At 33.0% G+C, this 21,549-nt stretch overlaps 1 protein-coding gene across 4 annotated transcripts; it reads right to left on the bottom strand.

The window, feature by feature from the left end:
• Positions 1-9: 9 nt before the first annotated feature.
• Tmf (TATA element modulatory factor) lies at positions 10-19,398 on the bottom strand. Of its 4 annotated transcripts, none has more exons than XM_023157443.2 (11): positions 19,342-19,398; positions 18,748-19,221; positions 17,466-17,693; positions 14,164-14,329; positions 12,187-12,422; positions 8,469-9,672; positions 8,098-8,416; positions 6,613-6,874; positions 6,175-6,512; positions 5,595-5,729; positions 10-3,423 (listed from the first exon to the last, which is right to left on the bottom strand). In XM_023157443.2, the coding sequence occupies exons 2-11, from the start codon at positions 19,202-19,204 to the stop codon at positions 3,037-3,039; spliced, it is 3,732 nt and encodes a 1,243-aa protein (XP_023013211.2). In that variant the 5' UTR covers positions 19,205-19,221; positions 19,342-19,398; the 3' UTR covers positions 10-3,036. The 4 variants fall into 4 exon arrangements, with proteins under 4 accessions (XP_023013211.2, XP_023013212.2, XP_023013213.2 ...); XM_023157444.2 differs by having other exon boundaries at positions 19,271-19,345; XM_023157445.2 differs by lacking the exon at positions 19,342-19,398 and having other exon boundaries at positions 10-1,760; positions 3,015-3,423; positions 18,748-19,335.
• Between the last annotated feature and the right edge of the window lie 2,151 nt (positions 19,399-21,549).

The raw sequence follows: 21,549 nt of genomic DNA, 5'->3' as shown, positions 1-21,549 counted from the left end.
AGAAGCAAACACAATTCGGATAATTTATTTCATATATTCATAACCAACACAGAATAAATTCAAAATTACAAGTAAACCTACATAATATATAAAAGTTCCACAATATCACAGATTAAAAACGTATTTACTCATTTATACCATAAATTATGAGATATGATGAACTCTTTACAAGTGATTAGTTGAAAATAAATGAGTACTTGGAATTGAAACACGTTTTCTTACTTGATCTGGGTTGAGTCCTCAGTATGTTATTGATGAAACTAAGTTCAAATATAAAATGTATGTGAGAAAAGAAAGATATAAAGTAAATATAACATTTCAATAAAAAATGCAATATCTAAAATTCTTGATACTAAATATTTTGTATGTCTATAATAGCCATAATAATAGCTATAATAGCCAATAAACAAGTTACTATTTTCTGTATCAAGATAGAGTAGTACTAAGCCAAAAAATTTCTTTCCCAACAATCTATTCCATTTCCAGAAAATTCAATTTGACATGTGTTAAAGGAAAAAAGCTGTTTCCAATAGAGGCGGTATTCAAAATCTAATTTGTGAAGTTTCCGAAAGGTGAACCATCTGAAAAGAGCTAACTATAGAAATTTCATTTTGTAGGCAAAATTTATGAATACAAGTTACTGAAGTGAACTGAGTGGTTTATATTACGCAGTAACTTTTTGGGGTGAACTTTTTCGTTTTCTCTTCATTAGACTTCAACAGATATTTTATTGATTTAGCTTCACTCATTTTTCAAGCTGTGGAAGGTTAAACATTCGAAAAACAGAAATAAAACGTCGAACCCTACACAAAAATAGTTTTTCAAATAATTATTGGTTGAAATATTTGAGGATAGACCACTCCAAAACCTAAACCTATGTTGGTAACCTTTGATCCCTTCCAGTATTTGCTCCTCCCTAAACCACAAACTAATGTTCAGCTGAGTTTACTACAATGTTTGGTAGTTCTTTACAAATAATAAATATGAAGTGAATAAAACCCTTATCAATAAGTTTTCCTGATTTTTCTCAGAAGCAAATTGAATAGTGGAAGATTTAAATACGAGTGAGTATGTGGCAGATAATGTAGCCCCCTTATTATCTATATAAACTGTTGAATCACGGAGAAACTAAGTTGAAAACTTAGCAATTTCAGCAAGGAAGAGGCTCATGTTTACATCTATGAAAAGGGGGAACTTAATCCCACCTTCACATTCATACACCATTAATTCATTTCATTTCTTAGGAAATCCCATTTTTTCTATATCTAACTGTAGAGTTTGAAAACTGAAAAAGTTCTTCAAAATAATGGAATGGGTTAAAAAAAAATTAAAAGAAAAATACTTTCCATACTAGTCGTCTTTGGTTGTTTATCAAATAACTGAATAATAAAACTGGTATTTTAGACATAATGCATATCATCATATAACAAAAACAAAGGAATCAGTATGTTTCACTATCAGTAAACTTTACAATCTCTCTCATAGGTCAATTTTTTCTCAACAGACCGATTTATCTGCTACTGCGGCATACATCTTCAGTGGTACATGTGTTGACTGCGAGTTTGAAGGTATAATTTATAAGTCTTAAGCAACGACCAACTGGGGAACTTCGTGTTTACTCGAAGTTAAACTTGTAGGGATGAGTGTGAGGATGAAGGTACTATCTCGAAGTCTCAACAACGCTCAGTCAGCATACCAGCTGCATTTTGTTCCTTCTAATCTAAATACAGAAAGGTAATACAGTCTGGCAACCTGTCCCCCTACCTAACAGACAACAGAAAATCATGTAGAAAAATCGTCTGCCAAGGTTAGGAAAAATAAATCAAATATATTTTAAAAACTCGTAAAAAGTCTAATATAAAGCATGAATTTCAAATCCAAAAACAAATACTTTTCCCAAACATTTGAAATGCAATACTCCTATCGACGCATGTTTCACCAACCAAGTTGTCGTCAAGAAGAAAAAGACACTAACTTCATCTCCCGAAGACGCCAACTTGGTTGGTGACACCTGAGTCGAGAAGAGTACTCCATTTCTGGTGTTTGGGAAAAGTGTTTGTTTTATGATTTATTCTACGCCAGAGGTTCCAGTTTTACCTTTTTTGACCTAAAAAGTATTGTTTGAGAATTACCCATCTATAAAAATATCAAAAATAACTTCTCTACAACAGTAAAGTATATTTCTTTCAGTATCGTCTGAGAATACTGTTTGATAAAATTAAAAGTTCTCAAGAAACTCAATACTAAATTGCATAAACTTATCTCAAGGAAAATAAGTGATAAGTGTTCAACCCAACAAATTGAAAAGCATTATCATTGCTGTTTCTCAAATAGGTGTTAAAATATTGAAGTTTTCAATAATATATCAAGAAAAATCGTTGTCATTCAATGATTTTAATTCTAAATCAATTATGCCAAAAGCAAGAAAACCAATTGTTTCTGGGTACACCAACTTGGTTTGCAAAATGTATGGCAAGAAGTTCTCTCGTTGTAGAAAGTAAATTTCAACACTGATTTTCAATGGTCCCGTTTCAGTATTCATGTGCACTTCCGTGTTAGGAATCACACGTTAAAAGGTAAACCCTCGTTAATCCTTAGCTCGCACAAGTGTCGACTTCTGAGGGTTGTCGTTCGTAGGGGTGCAACAGCTGGTTAACGGAAAAACAGATTTTTTTCCATGATGGTCCTTTTTTAGATATTCAAACTCAAGAAAAAAATAACAACTATAAAACAATAAATCCAAAAACACTGAAATAAATACAATAATAACTTCATAAGACTTAGTTTCATACTTGTTTCTGGGAGAGAACTCACCGCCAAACTATGAAATAGTTTTTGAATATATTAGTTTGAATTCTATTTCAGTGATAATTTCATCTTTTGCCCTCTGAATTGTTCAGTTCATCATATCCAAAACAAAAGCACAGAAGCAATTGTGAAATGCCACAAGTGCACGACTAAACGTTTCTCTTAAATAAAGAGTATTTACTATGCGAATATTATTTAACATGTACCTCAACTTTAATAACGAAATCATCACTTTGTGTTTTGTTTCTGCTGTCTCAATAGCTCATCTATTTGTCCCTTGTACATTTCCTTAACATCTTGCAAGTCCAATTTCAATTCTTCATTTTCTTCCACCTTCTCGCCAAATAACTGACAGAGTGTATCATACTGTCGTTCTAATTCTTGCAATCTAGTCTTCAGACTATCATAATCTTCAGCTCTACCAGCTAATTCTTCAACTCGGGTCAGCAAAGTTGATATTTCTGTGTTTAGGAGGGATCGTTCTTGCTCTCTCCTGTTGAGCTCCCATTGTAATTGCTGCAATTCTCCCTCACGTTGTTTCAAATTTGACTGCAGCATTTGCATTTCAAACATGTTGGTATATCGAGGGGTGGCTCCTGTATCAAAAGGTTCGTCCTGGAACAAGAATTTTATATACTGAAGGATAAAAGTCGGAAAACGAGCTCAATGAATCGTGTTTTCAATTACGGGCGGGGCAAAAAATGACAAGTGCTGTTACATTGCTGAAACATTAAAAAGCAGACAAACACTTTGATTAAATCAAATCACTTGTAACCAACTTACAGGAAATTATAGCAAACCCGACATTAACATTGTTGCTCCATATAACCTTTTAAATAGCAACACACTGATGACACAATGATACGTGATGGCATTGGTAGATACTTGATGAAAATTCCTAACTTATTCAAGTAGCACTTTATTGTGAGATTTACTCTGGACAGTTAACAAAACCTTCACACCTGTTTCGCTATACATTAGCGTGCTCAAGAATTTTCAACCATAGTATGAAAAACTATACAACAGCTGCCTCAAGCATATTGCATAACCAAAAATATCTACAGAGAAAACAAAAAAAAAACTCAAAACCATCATTTATAACTTTCCTAAACTATTGAATAAATTTACTTCAGATCGACTTCATATGCTACTTTATTTATAATAAATTGAAAATTTGAAAGGTGTTTTCATATTATTTCATTTATTCACGAAGAATTTTATACACTAGCTTTTTTTGCATAGAATTTTATGTGCCGTATTCATTTTTTTCTTAATATTTTTCAATATTTCTTCGACTTTTGACTACTGATATGAAAATTTTCAACTGAGTATTCTTATAATTTTATATGCATTAATTTATCTACTCTAATTTCAGAACTGTTAATATTGTTGTGAATCATCCCCTAAAAAAAAGATAACGCCGACCGCCTCTGGCCGTCGTAAATCAATTGTGACGTGGCCAAGATCGCGCTCAATCCGGCCGGCGTTTCTCGGTTGTTCTAGTTTTCGCGTCCATTCGATGGAGTTCTGGTGAATTCCATATTGGCTTGGAGAGGATTCAATTACCCCAAATGTTACGTTTTTCCCGTGGGTTTACCAATAATTGACTACATTCATTGTACGATAATCAAACTTAACTTAATTTAACTGTTGAAACAACCAAACACTTCAACTAAAACTTCAACTAATATTCAATTGTCTATCGTCTTATTAGATCGCTCTGTACCGCACTGTCTTAACTTTACTACTCGATATGCACGTGGATAGCGATTATCGAAGTACCTCGAAGGCGATAGGGAATTCGAACTTGAAAGGACGCGAAAACTAGGACAACCAAGAAACGCCGGCAAGGCTGAGCGGAATCTTGGCCACGTCACAATTGATTTACGATGGCAAGGGGATGATTCACAACAATATCTTCAGACTTTGATATACAGAAATAATAAATTTAATTCAACTATTCAACAATGCATGCCCCAAACTTGAAATAAAAGATGTTAAGTAAAGTCTGCCGTTACCGTTGGAACTTAATCTTCAATTACAATATATAAGAATTTATTGGGATATAGTCTAAATGCTCTAAATATTATTTGTTATTTTTGACATTTATATGGATCAAATATGAATCATTAAATTTGTCCAGAAATCTTGCTCTGAATAAAATACATTTGAAAAGATCAATTCAATTTGACAATAACACTTAATTAATTTTAAATGAAAGGAAACATTTAGTGCATTTTCTTATGAGAACGGTAGCAGGAGAGTATGATAATGACTTCATCAGAGATGTCAAAATCTATAAAACAGGAACTGTGTTAGTTTCATTTTATAGATACTTTCTCATGATAATCGAAAAAGTTTACAAGATGTAAGAAAAATCGATTCTACCACCAGTTTGATCTCACAAGTTTGGCAACTCATTAATATGTGTAATACATCAAAAGAAATTTAGGAAAAACTATATGGTATATATGAGCAGAGGACAGGACAACGGCAGAATACATTTTTCACACTCTCGCTCTTTTTCAAAAGTGAACCTACAACTCGATTAACCTATCATATGTAATGAAAATGACTCCATTCACTCGAAATAATTGTGAAATTCGTCTAACACTGAAACAGTATGAAATTATTACAAAAGTTTTGGTTGACGATTGACATACAGGGCTAAGAGAAACAGTTGTAACATGGGCTTCTCTACAACACCAATCAGTAAAAAAAATCTCTGAACATTTCACCGAAAATCACGACAAAACATCACAAAAATATCACTATTATTCTCTTACCTGAGACCAGAATGAACCAGCCATTGATTCAGAAACAGAAAGTTTCCCTAAGCTCAGAGTCGGTGAATTGCTTCCTGTTAGTGAAGTTTGTTCAACCCCAGAGGACTGTATATCACCATTTATTCTATTTTGGATCTGAAAAATAATATATTTGCATGTTGAAGTGCTTATTATATTGAAATATTTCTGAAAATACTATTACATTTTAACAAAGAACTGAAGTTATTCTCATTTTATTGCACTGAAATGATTGCTCATTGCAACTGTGCAGTAATTTCTACAGCAATAGACGTGACCTCTGGCGGGTCAAAACAGTGATGTTTGGTGTTGAATCATAAATGTATTGTGTTTGGTCTCTGATTTCCAACTATAAAAGCTTTTTCTAAGGGAAGAGCAGCATCCACTTTTTGATCTATGTTAACATAAGTGATCCATTCAAGTAGACATCATAGCAATAGCAGGTACATATTTGGAGAATTTGCTTTCAATAGCTCATGTCACAGGTATATTTTAAAACAGAACAGGGAAGATACTAGCATGATCAACTAACAGATTTGAAAAAATATATTTGTAACATTACTTGTAATGATTCAGCCTGCCTTTTATCCATTTCATTGGTTGATTTTTCTAAAGTTAACTGGTGCTGGAGGGTTAAAAGCTGACGTTCCTGCTCATCAATGACTTCTTTATTTTTCCTAATAATATCGTTCAAATGATCAATTTTGTTATTCAGTTCTTGTTTTGTAAGTAAATTCTCGGTTTTCTGTCTCTCCAATTCCATTTCCAATCTTTCAATTTTGTGTTTTGAACTGTTCTCTCGACTGTCAATTTCAGACAATCTAGACCTTAATCGAATACATTCCTCTTTAACTTCTTTTTCCGAACTGATAGATGTTTGTAGTTTGGCCTGAAGCTCATCTGAAAGGCAAAAGAAATGTGAGAAGCTAAAATTGAATAAATAATTACTTTTAACTATTACTATTTTCGGATTCAACGTTAGTATGATTATATAACTTACTTAATTTCATTGTTAACTTTTCCTCCATTTTCTCAAAGCCGCTAATTTTCATGGTATGTGTTGCTTGAAGAGACTCCAATTGACGAATTAAAGGTTTGCTAACTTCTAAAACAGACTGTGATAGTTCCTCATTGCGGGCCTCTGCCTCTTCTAATCTTCTCAGCAATTTATTTTTTTCTTCACGATGCCATTCTTCCTTCTTAATACTAACTTCTTCCGACTGCCGCAGTTTGTGCCTCAGATCTTCTAGCTGATTTATGATCTGAACCAAAATTTCAATCATTGTACCAAAATTTTAATCACAAAAAAATATTTCATTCTTGCTATAAATTGATGGACTGTAGTCTTTACTACGTGGTAGGAAATCATAATGAAGAAAAAAGAATTGAAACTTTCTATGTTTTTTACCATTTTTATTTGTAACTAACGTTACTGCAGTTTCGTCCTATAATTTTCAAACTTGTACATGAAACAGTTTAATGTATATTCATATATAATGTATATATTTCAACAGTTTAATGTATAAGTTTGAAAATGTCCTTATGTTTAATGTATATTTATATATAATGTATATATTTAAACAGTTTAATGTTTAAGTTTAAAAAGTGTCGTTATAAGATGAAACTCGTTAGTTACAAACAAAAGTGGTAAAAAACATAGAAAGTTTCAATTCTCGTTTCTTCATTATTTCATTCTTGCTTTCAGAATTAATTAGCTAGCTGATAACGAATATTATTTATTAAAGAAATTATATGTATGTGAAACTACTTTATTTTGTATTTTCGTAACTTTTCTTGAAAGTATGAATAAATTAATGAAGCAGTATCAATCAAAATACAAAATGAGTAAAAGTAAACACAAAGTACCTATATATAAATACAACAAGAAAAACAAGCAATTTTGATAATACTACTATTTCAGTTTTGAAAAAAAACACATGGAAAATAAATTTCTGACTGCTTAACCAAATATCTGCAACACTGTTGAGAAGAAATTCAAAGTGCATTTTAGTAGGTTTTAGTTTATTAGTTTTCCACACTGATACTGTACAGAAATCAAGTAAAACCATCAGGGCAACAAGTCAGTTCCTCAGTTTCTAGCCGATTGTGGCGTAAGTATTGGAAACAGCTCTTGCATTCTTTTACTTAATAATAATAATAATCGTCTTTATTGTTTCTCAGCTGGAGCTTCATACATATATTTTAATAGATTACAGAGCTAGTTGCAGATACAAAAGGCGAAGTTCAACTCAGTTAGCACAACTCCTACTGAGTTGTTCTTCCACTCTCTCAAAGACTTCTTAAAATTGCTCTAAGATAGCAGCTGAGCAATGAAAAATAATCTAATTTTGAGCAGAAAAAATGTAATTGACCTATTGTCATTCAATGACTGAACTCTCGGATTTTTAAATATTTCCTACTGAAAAATTATTATTTGCACCAGAAAAATCTGTTGTATTCTACTAACTTATGCAATGTAACTCACTTCTTCATTTTGTGCTTCAGCGAGTTTCTTCTGATTTTCCAATGTTTCTACCATTTGTTCTCTAATCAACAATTCACTGTTTGACTTATTTTTTTCAGCAATGTCCTTCTTAGCAGCCTCAAGGGACCTTTTTGTTGTATCATGTTTTTGTGTTAAGTCTTCAATTTGACCCTTCAACTGTAATAATTCCCCATCCAACTTTTTATTCCTTGTTGTTAACTGATGGACAGCCTCTATTTGAGTGCGTTCAACTTCTTCCTTAGCTGCAAGTGATTTTTTTAGGCGGTCTGACTCTGATGACAACAATTCAATTCTTTCCCTGAAAAAATCAATGAAATAAGTTTTGGTCCACCCTTCTTCATGTATCTCACCTTAAATGTTTTATAGTATTTTCATTTTCTTTTTCTTTCGTTCTCAACTTTTTTATGATATTTGAATGCTGCAATTGTTGTTTGGAAAGCTTCTCTCCTTCTTCTCTGAGCTCCCTTATAACCTCATCTTTTTCAGATATAACAGCATTTATCTCGCCATTACTCATTCTAGATGCGGCCTCTTGCTTGATTTGTTCTAAATCTTTTCTCAGACTATCTTTCTCCCTAAGAGTTTGTTGAAATTTTTTCTCCAAAGCTGACAGACGCTGAGTATATTCCTCTGTTACTTGAGAAACATCGGCACTTTCTAATTGCCTTGTTATAATAGAATCCATCTGAATTTGAAGATCGCTATTCATTTCTTGTAATTCGGCATTTCTGTGATTCAAATCAATAAGTTTGGCTTCTCTAGACTCGAGAATCTCCGTCATTTCTGAGATCTTCTTCAAAAGCCTATCTGTCTCACTATGAAAATCGTCGCTGATACTAGAGGCCTCAGATAATTCCCTGGTGTGTCCTTTCGTTTTCTTTATGGTCATTTTACAAAGCAGGGAATCTATTGTGGAGTTTTCCGACTTAGTTTTTACACATGTTGGTTTGGCAGGACTTTGGCGACTCTGTGTACTGCTGGAATCACCATTAGGGCTAGAAATTATCTCTATATCAGATGAAGTAGTGGTTTCCAGTTCATCACCAGATGTGTGGTCTGAGCCTATCTTGACCAAATCTGATCGACTACCAGAACTGACAGGTGAGTTTTCTCTGGGTAATATTTCTACTTGGGAAATGGAAATATTTTCTAAACTGTTCTTATCAGAATCTTGAGAACTAATACAAAACTGCTCGACTTTATTATTTTGTTCCTGATCTGAAAAACTTTTCTCAAGCATAGCATCAGCAAGCATAATTTTTAAATAAGTGGAATGACTACTTGCTTCAGTAGCGGTACTTGTATCACTGCTACTTTCCATTATACTATCACTGCCTATAACTGTTTTATCAGAATGAGAGCTTTCATCTGTAGAAAAATCCAGCCTACATTCTGTTGCCATTTCACTTTCTGAAGGAATATCTATAACATTTGTTTTCGGGAGGATATTTGGCATATCTTGTTTATTACTTTGAGGCTGGGTATCAATCATAACCTGGGAGACTTGAGTCAAAGGTAAATGCATCGTGCGACTAGGAGCTCTAGTAATGGCATCTGAAAATATAATGGAAATTATATGGAAAACATATTGGATCATTATCTGAAAACTCAACCTTTTCATATTGCTTCACCAAAACATATATTCCAAGTCACTCATGACATATTGATCATTACTGCTAATAATAAACTGAGGGGTTCATCATGGCTTGCCAGGATGGTACCTTCAACACCTTAGTCTACCTCAGTCGCATGATGGGTATGAGGTTCCTGACACAAGGTGCAGGGCGAGGCGCCGCGAGGCGCCCAAGACCCTAATGCACTTGCTATCAGCATGTCCACCATATGCGGTCTCGGCCTGTATCCATCGACATAACGCGGCCCTAAGAGTGCTATATTACCATCTACGGCACTCTTACGGTATTGACGAGACACCGGTGTTGCCCTACGCTCCGGGGGATATTGAATCCGTTGTGGGAAACGAGAAGTGCCGAATTTATTGGAATTATTCGTTCCCCACCCTCAGACTCATACAATCTAATAAGCCTGATGTAGTCCTTCTCGACCACCAGAGCAAGACGATATTTGTCATGGAGTTTTCAGCTCCTGGCGAGACGAATATCGTCCGAAAAGAGAAGGAAAAACGGATGAAATATCGAGATTTTCTCTTCGAACTCCGCAGAGCATTCCAGAGGATATAATACCATCTCACTTCAGTCCGAAAACGGGCAATGCATTGAACAAGGGCATTTCAAGTGTGTTACTCCATAGAGGTGCAAAAGGAAATGAAAAACTGATCGCTTGAGCGCCAATGACATACACGCATGCTGAGAAAAACTATTCAGTGATGTGCAAAAAAGATCTAGCCTTGGTATTCTGTCTAAGGAAGTTTGAACAATATATCAGAGGAAGAAGAGACCTCACATGAATTTTAACCTGTCCAATGAAAAAATGGTACTTTTTCATCATTACCGATGCATACTTAAAATGGATAGAAATATTTCTGATGATAAATATAACTAGTTTTGAAATGGATAAATGTTTAACGGACATATTCCGCAGATTCAGATTGCAAGATTTAGATGTCAAGGACAATGGTAGATATTTTGTATCAGAGAAACTGGAACGATTTTATAGAAACAATGGTCTTAAACATATAACCTAACAACCATTCCATCCCGCCAGTACTGAAGCGATAGAAAATTCTGAGATAATCTATAAACATAAACTGAAGAGAGATATTAGTGATGTCCATTGATCAGAAGTACCCCTATTCATATTTTATTGGCACGATTTTTATTAACATATAGTAATACAAAAACACAGTACGACAGAGCTACAACAGAGTTGATGCAGGAAGAAAAGTAATTTTCGACGTAATAACCTCATCGAATGAAGTAGTGCAGACTCATATGTTATCAAAGATGAGAAAAAAGGTGAAAAAAAAAAATTCAGGAAGGACAAGGAAATTTGAAGAGGGGGGGAAGTTGTAGTGGAATATTACAGAAACCTAAGAATAAAACATTGGACAGACTAAATTAGAAAAGAAAATAGAAAACAGCACATACCTATGCAGAATGCCTATGGGGAAGTTGTGGAAGAGACACACGAATTAAGTACCGAAGACTTTAAAATAAAGAGAGAGATAAGGAGCAAGAATACCAGAATTGCGAAATAAAGATGATTTGGAGGAACAATATAAAGCTCGTAGGTAATGCAAAAAATCAATTAGACGTTAGACCAGTTGAAGAGGATATGATAGGGAATAATTCAAAAGTGAAAAAATGTAGTCAATTTCTAAATCTAGTAGTAACATGAACTACACATTTGACAAGCTTCATGTGTAAAGATAAAATTAGAGTTACAGATGAAAATGTTAAGGACAGTGCAGAAAATAACACGGGAAGTATTTCTGAATCTTCATTTGAGAATTTTGGTACAGTGACAAGTTACAGAATTGTAGTATAGATTGATTGATTGATTGATTGATAATATGTTTATTGTTTAAGAATAAATTCTTGTTACAAAAACAATGTCATGAATAAATATCAATAGAGCGGAGAATGGAAAAAACGGAATCCCACAGAGTTGATAACAATGTATTATTTCAAGAGAGCCCAACACGAATTGGAAAAATCAGAAAAGAGACTACAGAGATAATAGTTGGAAAGAATTTCAAGTGGAGAAACATGTTATGTTTGAACTTTTAAATCTCCAGCCTTACAGAGCTCTTCTCCATTATCCCTTTCTGTACATCTACAAAGATGTTGTTGTTAAGACTTACTACACAATTTCCACAATTATATTATTTATCGCACAGCTCATGAAATACATTGAAATGCTAACAACTACGACCAACAAGTGCCAGAGCATAAGCTACTACAGTCAATAGATGTCTATTAATTTGATCTCATTTTACTAATTTTACTCATGTAAGAACTGCGACTGCACATGTCTGTAAGATTGGTCGCCAGTGGTGGAAGCTCAAGTTATATGGAAATGAATTAATGAAACTGCAGCCAGAATACTTGGAACATTCAACTACCAGTTAATATTGAGAGAGATACTTACCACTAATAAAGGAAGTATTTGTAGAATTTTCATTCTCGTTTAAAGAATCAGCTCGCATAAAAGTATCTTTAAGCATTTTGTGGGATTTCAGTTGGGAGTTGAAAGTAGAATCCAGAACTGTGGCAGAAGTACTTTCAGATAATGATGTATACGACACTGTATCTTCGGCTATACTATTTTCTTCTTGATCTTCAGGAATAACTTCAACGCTGTCCGGAGAAGTTTTTTCAGACACGCTAAAAATTGAAATAACCTAATTTTCTAATCATATACAATTTTAAAAAATCAATAAGTTCAGAAGTGGATACATGGACAGCTCCATTTTAATTTCAATAATTTTTCTATATTGATGCAAAAAATATTGGCCTATAGTGGAAAAACAGGTTTTCTATTCCATCAGTGCAATAAGAATTTTATTGCACTCATCTTTAATTCAATTACAGCGTTTTGTGATTATGACCGATATCATATTTATTCTGTGACAAAGTAATTTTTTCAACATATGATAATAGTTGTCATGTACCTGCACTTGATATAGCTTCCAATCATTTTCTTTTCATGGTCACCTTGAGATACTGTTTGAAAGACTAACCTCAATTCTAAAATGCTCCGTGATATCTGGAACTCCTTTCATTTATAGGAGAATGTCAGAGTTTTTAACAATAGCTGGCTATACCAGCTCAACCTTTATTGGGTATATAGTTTATTCAAGAAATACTTTATTATGAGATGTTCGCTCAACAGTTTTTAAAAAATGAAACACGTGTTTCACTGTACAATAATTTCTTCAGGCGTACTATACTCATCAGCAGAAACCAGCCTCACATTTGTGGTTTCGGTCAATGGATCACTTGGTGATCGAAACACGTTTAGAGGTGTTAAAATAACGGTTTGGTGTTGGGAAAAATCTCCTGTAATGGATCTTGTGTTTACAAAAAACTACTAAAATCAACATGATGGCAGCTATAGCTACCTACTTGACGTCCGAGTTCAGGAAATCCTACAGATATTATAAAAAAATTCTCTTGGATCTTGCGTTTACAATAAAACTACTAAAATTACCACGGAGACAGCTATAGCTACCTACGTAATATCTGGGTCTAGGGTCTGGGTCTAATAAAATTACCATGTTGACAGTTATAGCTACCTGCGTAATATCTGGGTCTAGGATATCATGCAGATATGGAGAATATCTAAGAGATAATTTTTCATCATATCTGTATGATTTCCTGAACCTGGAAGTCAAGTAGGTAGCTATAACTGCCTCCATGGTAATTTTAGTAGTTTTCTTGTAAACACAAGATATATTCCACAAAACCACAAATGTGCGGCTGGCTTCTGCTGATGGCTCCGTGCATTTGTACTTCTTTTGGAAAGCAAGTGTTACAACATACTTATGATGGGCCAAACGCCCGAAACACGTGTCTATGGTTTGCCTGAAAAAACCTTGTATAGCAAAACACGTTATAAATATATGAATTGATGTTTAAATTAAATGATCTGGTATTGACTTCGATAATTGAATGGATATGTAGATCTTGAGAAAATTACAGTGTTATTTGAAAATTCTACAAAAATGAAACACCAGAAACAATGTCTAATATTATTTCTCCAGTATCTTAGAATTGAATTATTGCATAGGTTTCTGGAATGAGCAGCTTCTCTCAAGAACTTCATATGAGTTTTCAATTGATAGAAATTGAATTACTAGGCTGAGATCCTACTTAGCAGAATAGGCAAATTGTATAGTAGTCACTATTGGAAATGATGCATATCGGCAAAGACAAAGGAAACAAGTTTTTTGAAAGCCTTGTCACAAATACTTTCACATCAAATTAACCTGCAAAAGACAAACACTTCTCCACAACTCTTAATTACTTGAATCTCAAATAGATTATATTTAACAATAAACCTGTATGTATAAGCAACTGAAAAGAAAAACTTAAAAACGACTGTTTTCATAACAGTTCAATTTACCTGGACTTTTCTTCAGACCAAGGAGAAAGCAAAGGAGAAACAAATTCATCAGTAAGCTGGGATTGGCGTCTGCTACTTGTACTGCTGCTTCCAATTACTTCAACAGAACTGGGACTAGTTAGACTATCTCCAATTATTTCAACAGAATCTGATCCAGGTTGTGATCCTAAAAGTTTACAATTGGGGAAAAAATTTGGGCCGGTAGGTCATAGTCGAATGGAACTTGTTCTACCAAACGTTTAATCTGCTACTGCGGCAGACATCTTTAGTGGTATATGTATAATAAAACTGACTCAGTTTTATATACAATATAACACAATAAAACTGACTCAGTTTTGATAAATTGATAGATGTAGCCATTACTACGTGTTAGGAAATCATAATGAAAAGAGAAATGAACATTTCTATGTTTTTTACCACTTTCATTTGTAACTAACGTTACTGCAGTTTCATCCTATACGGACATTGTATATTATTGTATATAATATTGTATACTATTGTATAAGTTTGAAAATGTCCGTATATGACGAAATTACAGTAACATTAGTTACAAATAAAAGTGGTAAAAAACATAGAAATTTTCATTTCTCTTTCATTACTTTGAAAGTGTCCATATAGTACGAAACTGCAGTAATGATAGTTACAAATAAATGTGGTAAAAAAACATAGAAAGTTTCATTTCTTATTTTTTATGATGATCTCTTATCACTTAGTAACGGCTACATCAATCAATTAATTGCTGTATTTGTTAACCTACGAAAAGCATTTGATGTTGTTGATTTCTCTATATTACTTGAAAAATTAAAGAAATGGAAATAAGAGGAAAAGCTCTCTCTTTACTAAAAACATACCTTCTATATCACGAACAATTCACAGTGGTTGATGGCATTTCAAGCCAAACTGAAACTACCAAAGCAGGTGCGACCTAAGGCTCAGTCCTTGGACCCCTACTCTATACATTACATATTCTGTCATTGAAAACTGCTAACATTATAGGTAGATACTTTTGATTTGCAAATGATCATGACAACTACATGACATCATAGTGGAGATAGGAGGCAAATAAACAACGAAAGTATATAATACCAAATATTTGGGACTAATAGTCGATGAAAACCTAATTCCAAAGGTTAATGCTCTGTATCGATTTTAGAACCAACTTACACCCATCTCCACTCCATCAAATATACAGTGCATATTTCTTATCAATATTTAGCTATTTAATTCATATATGGGATACATGTGGACAGACATTAATTAAAAAAATAAAAACACTTTAAAACGAAGTCGTGAAAATCTTATTCAGGCTTGACTACAGAACCTCAACTGATCCTTTATACAGTGTAACCAAGACACTGCCTATTCAGAATATTCTAGAAATCGAAATTTGCATACAAGATTATACTCAAACAAGTCAAATGTAATACCAACTTCACATTCGTTAATCAGCTCCACAAATACAATACTCATAATAATGTCTTTTTAGAACCTGTACTTACTGATATTAGCTTAAATAATCCCAGTACACTATGCATGAAAACTTTTAATACTCTTTCCAAGAAAATAACAGACAGCCATAATATCAGTATCAATAAGAATAAAATAAAGAGTTTTTATACTAGCATACTCAACGAAGGTACAGCTTAAATCTTTTATTTCTCTGTATCAATTACTATGAGATTTTTATTTTATTGACATTTATATTATATATTCTCAAAATTATAGATAGTATTATTTTGTTGTACTGTAAAAGGTATTATTATATGATAAGTTAGTGCTAATTAGGATAACTTTTTTTTGGATAGTGCTGCTATTTCAAATACTATTTAAAATGTTTTTTGTAACCATGATTGTATTATCTGAATAAAGTTCTTAAAAAAAGACTTAAAAATGTTAAGAACAATATTAACAGTTGAATATTGTGTACATCTACAAAACGATATAAATAATATCATTAATTGGTCAAAAAAGAACAAATTGTTATTCAAAAAAAGTAAGTATAACATACAGCTACGATATGCATTGCATAAAACTTAACAGAACTCGAGAAATAACAGACCTTGGTGTTACTTTTGATTATGAATTATCATTTAGATCTCATATACTGAATATAACAAACAAAGCCTCAAAGATGTATGGTTTTATAGTTCGCAATTCTAGACAATTCAACATTCTAGACAATCAAACATTTGTATATCACTCTTATTAGAAGCATTTTGGAATGTGCTTCCATTGTCTGGTGTTCTCAATATGATAGTCACAAGTATATCATTAAAAGAGTTCAAAACAAGTTCCTAAGATATCTTCACTTCAAAGAAACAGGTAACTATGACCCTGATATTCCCAAAGTAGTGCTACTTGAAAAGTACATACAAACCCTCGAAAAAAAAAAGAGTATTTGCTTACTTGAAATATTTGTACAAGACGATACATAGTGATGTGGATAATCCCTGTCTTTTATCAAAAATCAATTTCAATGTACCAGCTTATGAAACTAGATTGTTTCAAACATTTTATATTGAATCGGCAAGAACAAATTATTATCAAAATGCTTCCTTAAATGCTATGTGCAATGCCTTTAATACTGTACAAAATGAGTGTGATATCTTTTTCCAAAATCTTGCTAGTTTTCCCTTTCCTACTCTGTAACTGGCCATGGCCTGTAGTTTGTATAAATAAATAAATAAAATAGGAAGACACTGCTGTCCTACCTAATACAAATCATTACCATGTACAACTTCATAGGAAGGCCATTGAAATCTATGAACATTCCAACAATTACATCAGAAAAGAAGAAGGTATACTGGTCAACAGAACGTGGTATACAGTACCAGAAATCAACTAGAATACAATTCTGATCGACATCCCACCAGTAACATACTTGTCAACAGCGTGAACCAATCAAAACAACCTATCAAAAACGTAGACCAATCAGGAGTGATAATTTGCATGGACACCCCACCAACTCCTACAAGTATAAATTTGAATGAACATGAAGCTCCCCAGTTGATTGTTGCTTGGACTTCAAAATAAACTCGCAGTCAAAGCTTATACCACCGAAGATGTCTGCAGATAAATGTTGGTACAAGTTCCATTCAAGCATGTTCTACCAGTCTAGATTTTGTTTGTTTTCTCTAATTGTGAATCCGGCCATGAAAGCCTATGTTTATGAATTATTTACAATTCTAAAAAAACTATACAATGATCCAAATTACATTGTGTAACAAGAAACATTTTTTTCTGACAATAACTCTGAATGGATAGATTTAACAACAATAACCAACCTTTGGTAATATATTTACCTAAAGCAGAACTAGAAGTAGATATTGACTGTCCCAGTGACAGCAAATCTGAATCCGGGCTTGTACATTCTGTACTACAAGTTAGGATATCAACACTCTCTGAACTGTTCTTTCCACTTTCGCCACTTATCCCAGAGAGTCTGTTGATTTGGGAGGTTGTTAGCTTATCAGATCTTCTAACTATTAAGGTATCATTTTGATTATCACCAGCTTCATTTTTTCCATCACCTAAAAATATAATTAGTGGAAAGAATCGTTTAAAAATTCATGCTCATACAAAGGGCGTTTCTCAAGTCTCCTGTTCCAACTCAACAAGTGATCACTTATGATATATTACAAAGGAAATTTCCTATGAATATTTATTATTATTATATAATTAGTGAAAAGAATCGTTTAAAAAGTCATGCTCATACAAAGAGCGTTTATTCAAGTCTCCTGTTCCAATTCAGGGAGTCATTACTTATGATATATTACGCGAAAAATTTCGTATGAATATTTATTGGAAAGGAGATACTGGGCATTGAATGAAAATTTATTTTGGAGTGATTACTTACAATTATTACTCCTAAATATTATCGTCCCAATTTCTGTAATATTTAATTCATCTCTTTTGTTAGTTAACCCTTTTTTTTATTTTGATGGCTTCTCTAATTTGTTTCGCAGAAAAACTGGAAATCTATTTACTCACTTACTCACAGTAAGTTTCAATCAATGTAACAACTGTATTTTTTGCAGATATTTTTCAAATCAACAATGTTCATTCAGACCTCATAGTTTAATTAATTTGATGATCATCGAATAAATCTTTATGACCCTGATAAACGTCAACTTTCCAAAAAATGTGACACTCAATTTTGTCAAAAAAGCACCAATAACCTGAATTGTTCTGATGTTTTATATTTGAATTGAGTTTCGTTTATTCAAATGAAAATGAAGTGTCAAAGCATTGTTTCCTTTCAAGAGATTATTAAAGCCATAATGAAGATCATTGAATTATCAGCACAAATAGAAATGGAAAAGATACAGCTCGACTTTCTTTATTGAAAAATTCCAAGATGAGGGTAGTGCAAGTCAAGTGGCAGCCTGTAGAAACATTCTATAAATATATATTGATAGTCAACTGAAAGTTTCTGTGGCTGAGTTCAGGTTTCCAAACTTTCTGTCAATAAAAAAAGAAGTCCCCCAAAAGTAGAATTTTGAATTTGGTTATCCCATATTGAAATTAAGAAATATTATAAAACTGATACACCAAAGAATATTCGTCTAAAGATGGAAAACATACTTAAACTTATTTCCACTAAATCAGACAGGTCATCTGAGGAGTTTTTTCCAGCTACTTTTTCTGATTCATCATCTCCATCTTCACTTCTCTGCACCACTAGTTTACTACGACTGAAATGTTCATCGCTGCAGTCAATGGTATCATCTAGACTAGTATTAGATGCTGATTTGACTATATCTTTCTGATTTTCAAAGAAAGAACCCGTAAATGAACCCCAGATACTAGAGCTCATTCTATTTTCCTTAGAAAAGACCTTGCTTTTCAAGTCATTATTTTCGGATTCTGCAACTCCCCAGGTACCAAAAAAATCTTCAGAGTTAATATCAATAGGGGTAGTGGAAGGAGCAATTTGTGCATTATCATCTTTAATATCTAAAGCCTTGTCAATCGTTCTCTGTGCTTCTTTCAGGGCCGACTTTGCAATACTAGCTAGGCCTGTGGCATCAAACCAACTCATTTTGATTCATGGGTTTACTGAAAAACATTGAGGAGTTAAAGTAAATTCATATTGTTAATGATTTACTAAATATGTAAGAATCAGCCACAGCATATAAATATTTCGTCAACTGATATATTTATTTATCCATTCCTTACATATGTTTTGACAGCAGACACATACATCATACATCATCACCATCTTAGACAAGGAAAGATATATACCTAATCTAAGATCACCATCACAAACTGTTCCGTTTAATACAAATTTGTGCGTTCGATTAGCTCAGTAAGTGTTCGATAATGCAGATCTGTTGTCTCAGTTACATTTGTTCTGTGTTCGGTATTTACAAAACGAGAAAAAAATTGATCTGTTAGCTCCATCGACATAACCGTCGGTGGTTACCTCTGAGGTCAACTTTACTTTAGGATCAGATAGTTTTTTTTAATTGTCATTTGTCATATTTAAAAACAATTGGTTCAGTGGGTATTTTTTGAAAACTCAACTGTTGTGAAATTTTTGACTCTCGTCGGCACATAAAAGAATTCGTGACATGAAAATTGAGATATATAACTTCATATTTGAATTGAAGGGGTTATATTTTTAGGAGTGATTAATTTTTTGGGAAAGAAAGTTTTTGGCTTTCTACTACTCCATCAATTTGATTACTTCCTTCCTTTCTTTGGAAGATTCTCTCATCCCTTTTTTTGTATCAGATGGAGTAGTAGAAAGCCAAAAACTTTCTTTCCCAAAAAATAACTTCATATGTTTTTATACCACTTGTGTTTGTAATTGACGTTACTGTAGTTCCGTCCTAAATTCTATTTCAAACGTTTATTGTATTCGTTTGAAATTGTTCGCATAGGTTGGTCGGATCGACGAAATTAATTTCAAAAATCACAAACCCATGTTTGTGGTTTGTGATTGTGTATTCTGCATATATCTCATATTTATATCTTAGGGCCATATTTATATAAAGGCGCGAAACGTTGGCATAAAAATCTGATACATATTTCAGCAACAAGAGTTAATCAATTAATACGTCAATATTTTGCTGCCCAAGAAAAAATGAGTTGTGATAAATACAAATGTGAAAATTACTCGGTGTAAAACAAAGCCATGATGCCATATTTCGAGTTGTGTCCACTCATGTCGAAATTATATGGTTATTATTGATTATATATTAAAAAATAATATTGTTACACCTCCAATCGACCAAATCGGTTCATCTTTTGCGCTAAAATGAATTATTTCTTCGAGTACTGTTTTACTTCAAGGAGAAGAGGAAAGAGCTATGTATGTACATGAACATTTAATTATACAATTTTTTTTCTATTCAATTTGAATTCCAAATATTAGTTGTGGAATTTAATCACATATCATTGATAGAAACGCTACACAATATAACAAATAAGAAGAATTACCATATAAAATTTCACTTAAATGAAACACTATCATCCCAAAATGCGGAGTTTGGATAATATTACAAGATGAAGCACTTATTTCATTCATCAAGATGATTCATCATTTCCTGACGAGATGATTCATCATCTTGATGATGCTAACTTGGTTAACAAAACGCACGACGTGCGTGAGGGGAAAAGTACGGAAGCCCGGTCACGACATACAATGCTACTGATTCACTGGTACAGATATGTGACGTCACTTGTGGAACGTACAGAGATATTATGTCACATTGGTAGGTATGCGTAATTTGAAATATAATGAATGGCTGGTTTTCTATTACTTTTTTCTATCCATTTATATATGTTAATAGAATAGTAATTAATTTTGAATCAATGATTGTTAGCAATGCGGTGGTTTCGTAACAAATTAATCAAGAAATATTTCACAGAGGGTTACTCTCAGCCTGAAATCGTGTTTTTTTTGTTCTTTCACCATAATTTATGCATTTCTGTTAGGCAGTTACAAAGAATATTGAAAAATTTGAATCTCAAACGAAAAAATGTTGAAGAATCACCCATAGAGGATGTAGTTTTTGGGGTGTTAGAAAAAATTGAAGATGATAGTGAAACCTGCCTAGGATACAAATCGTTATGGAGGAGGTTAAAACTGGTATATGGTATTCAAGTGAAAAGGAATACAGTTTTGGAAATACTAAGGATAGGTCACGTAGGAGGCTAAAGCGACGTAAATACATAAATCATGTCATTACGAAACATCATACATAATTTGTGGCTTGTCACATGCAAGTTTTTTTTCCTTATAGTATGTGTGTTCCAGTCTTTGGCCAAAAGGTCTAGTTTACCCCAAAATAATAGAACCAAAACAGTATCTGAGGCTTTCCACAATTAGCTGATCACTATCATCATAATTCATACTTTGTTTGAGATCTTTGAAAAAAC

This window comes from Leptinotarsa decemlineata, unplaced genomic scaffold (assembly GCF_025532065.1).
Source record: "Leptinotarsa decemlineata unplaced genomic scaffold, Ldec_3_MD MMD2_tig00000035_RagTag_RagTag, whole genome shotgun sequence".
Classification (NCBI taxonomy): Eukaryota; Metazoa; Arthropoda; class Insecta; order Coleoptera; family Chrysomelidae; genus Leptinotarsa; species Leptinotarsa decemlineata.
Note: the sequence above shows the minus strand (reverse complement) of the source record. Positions and strands in the feature narration are given on the sequence as shown.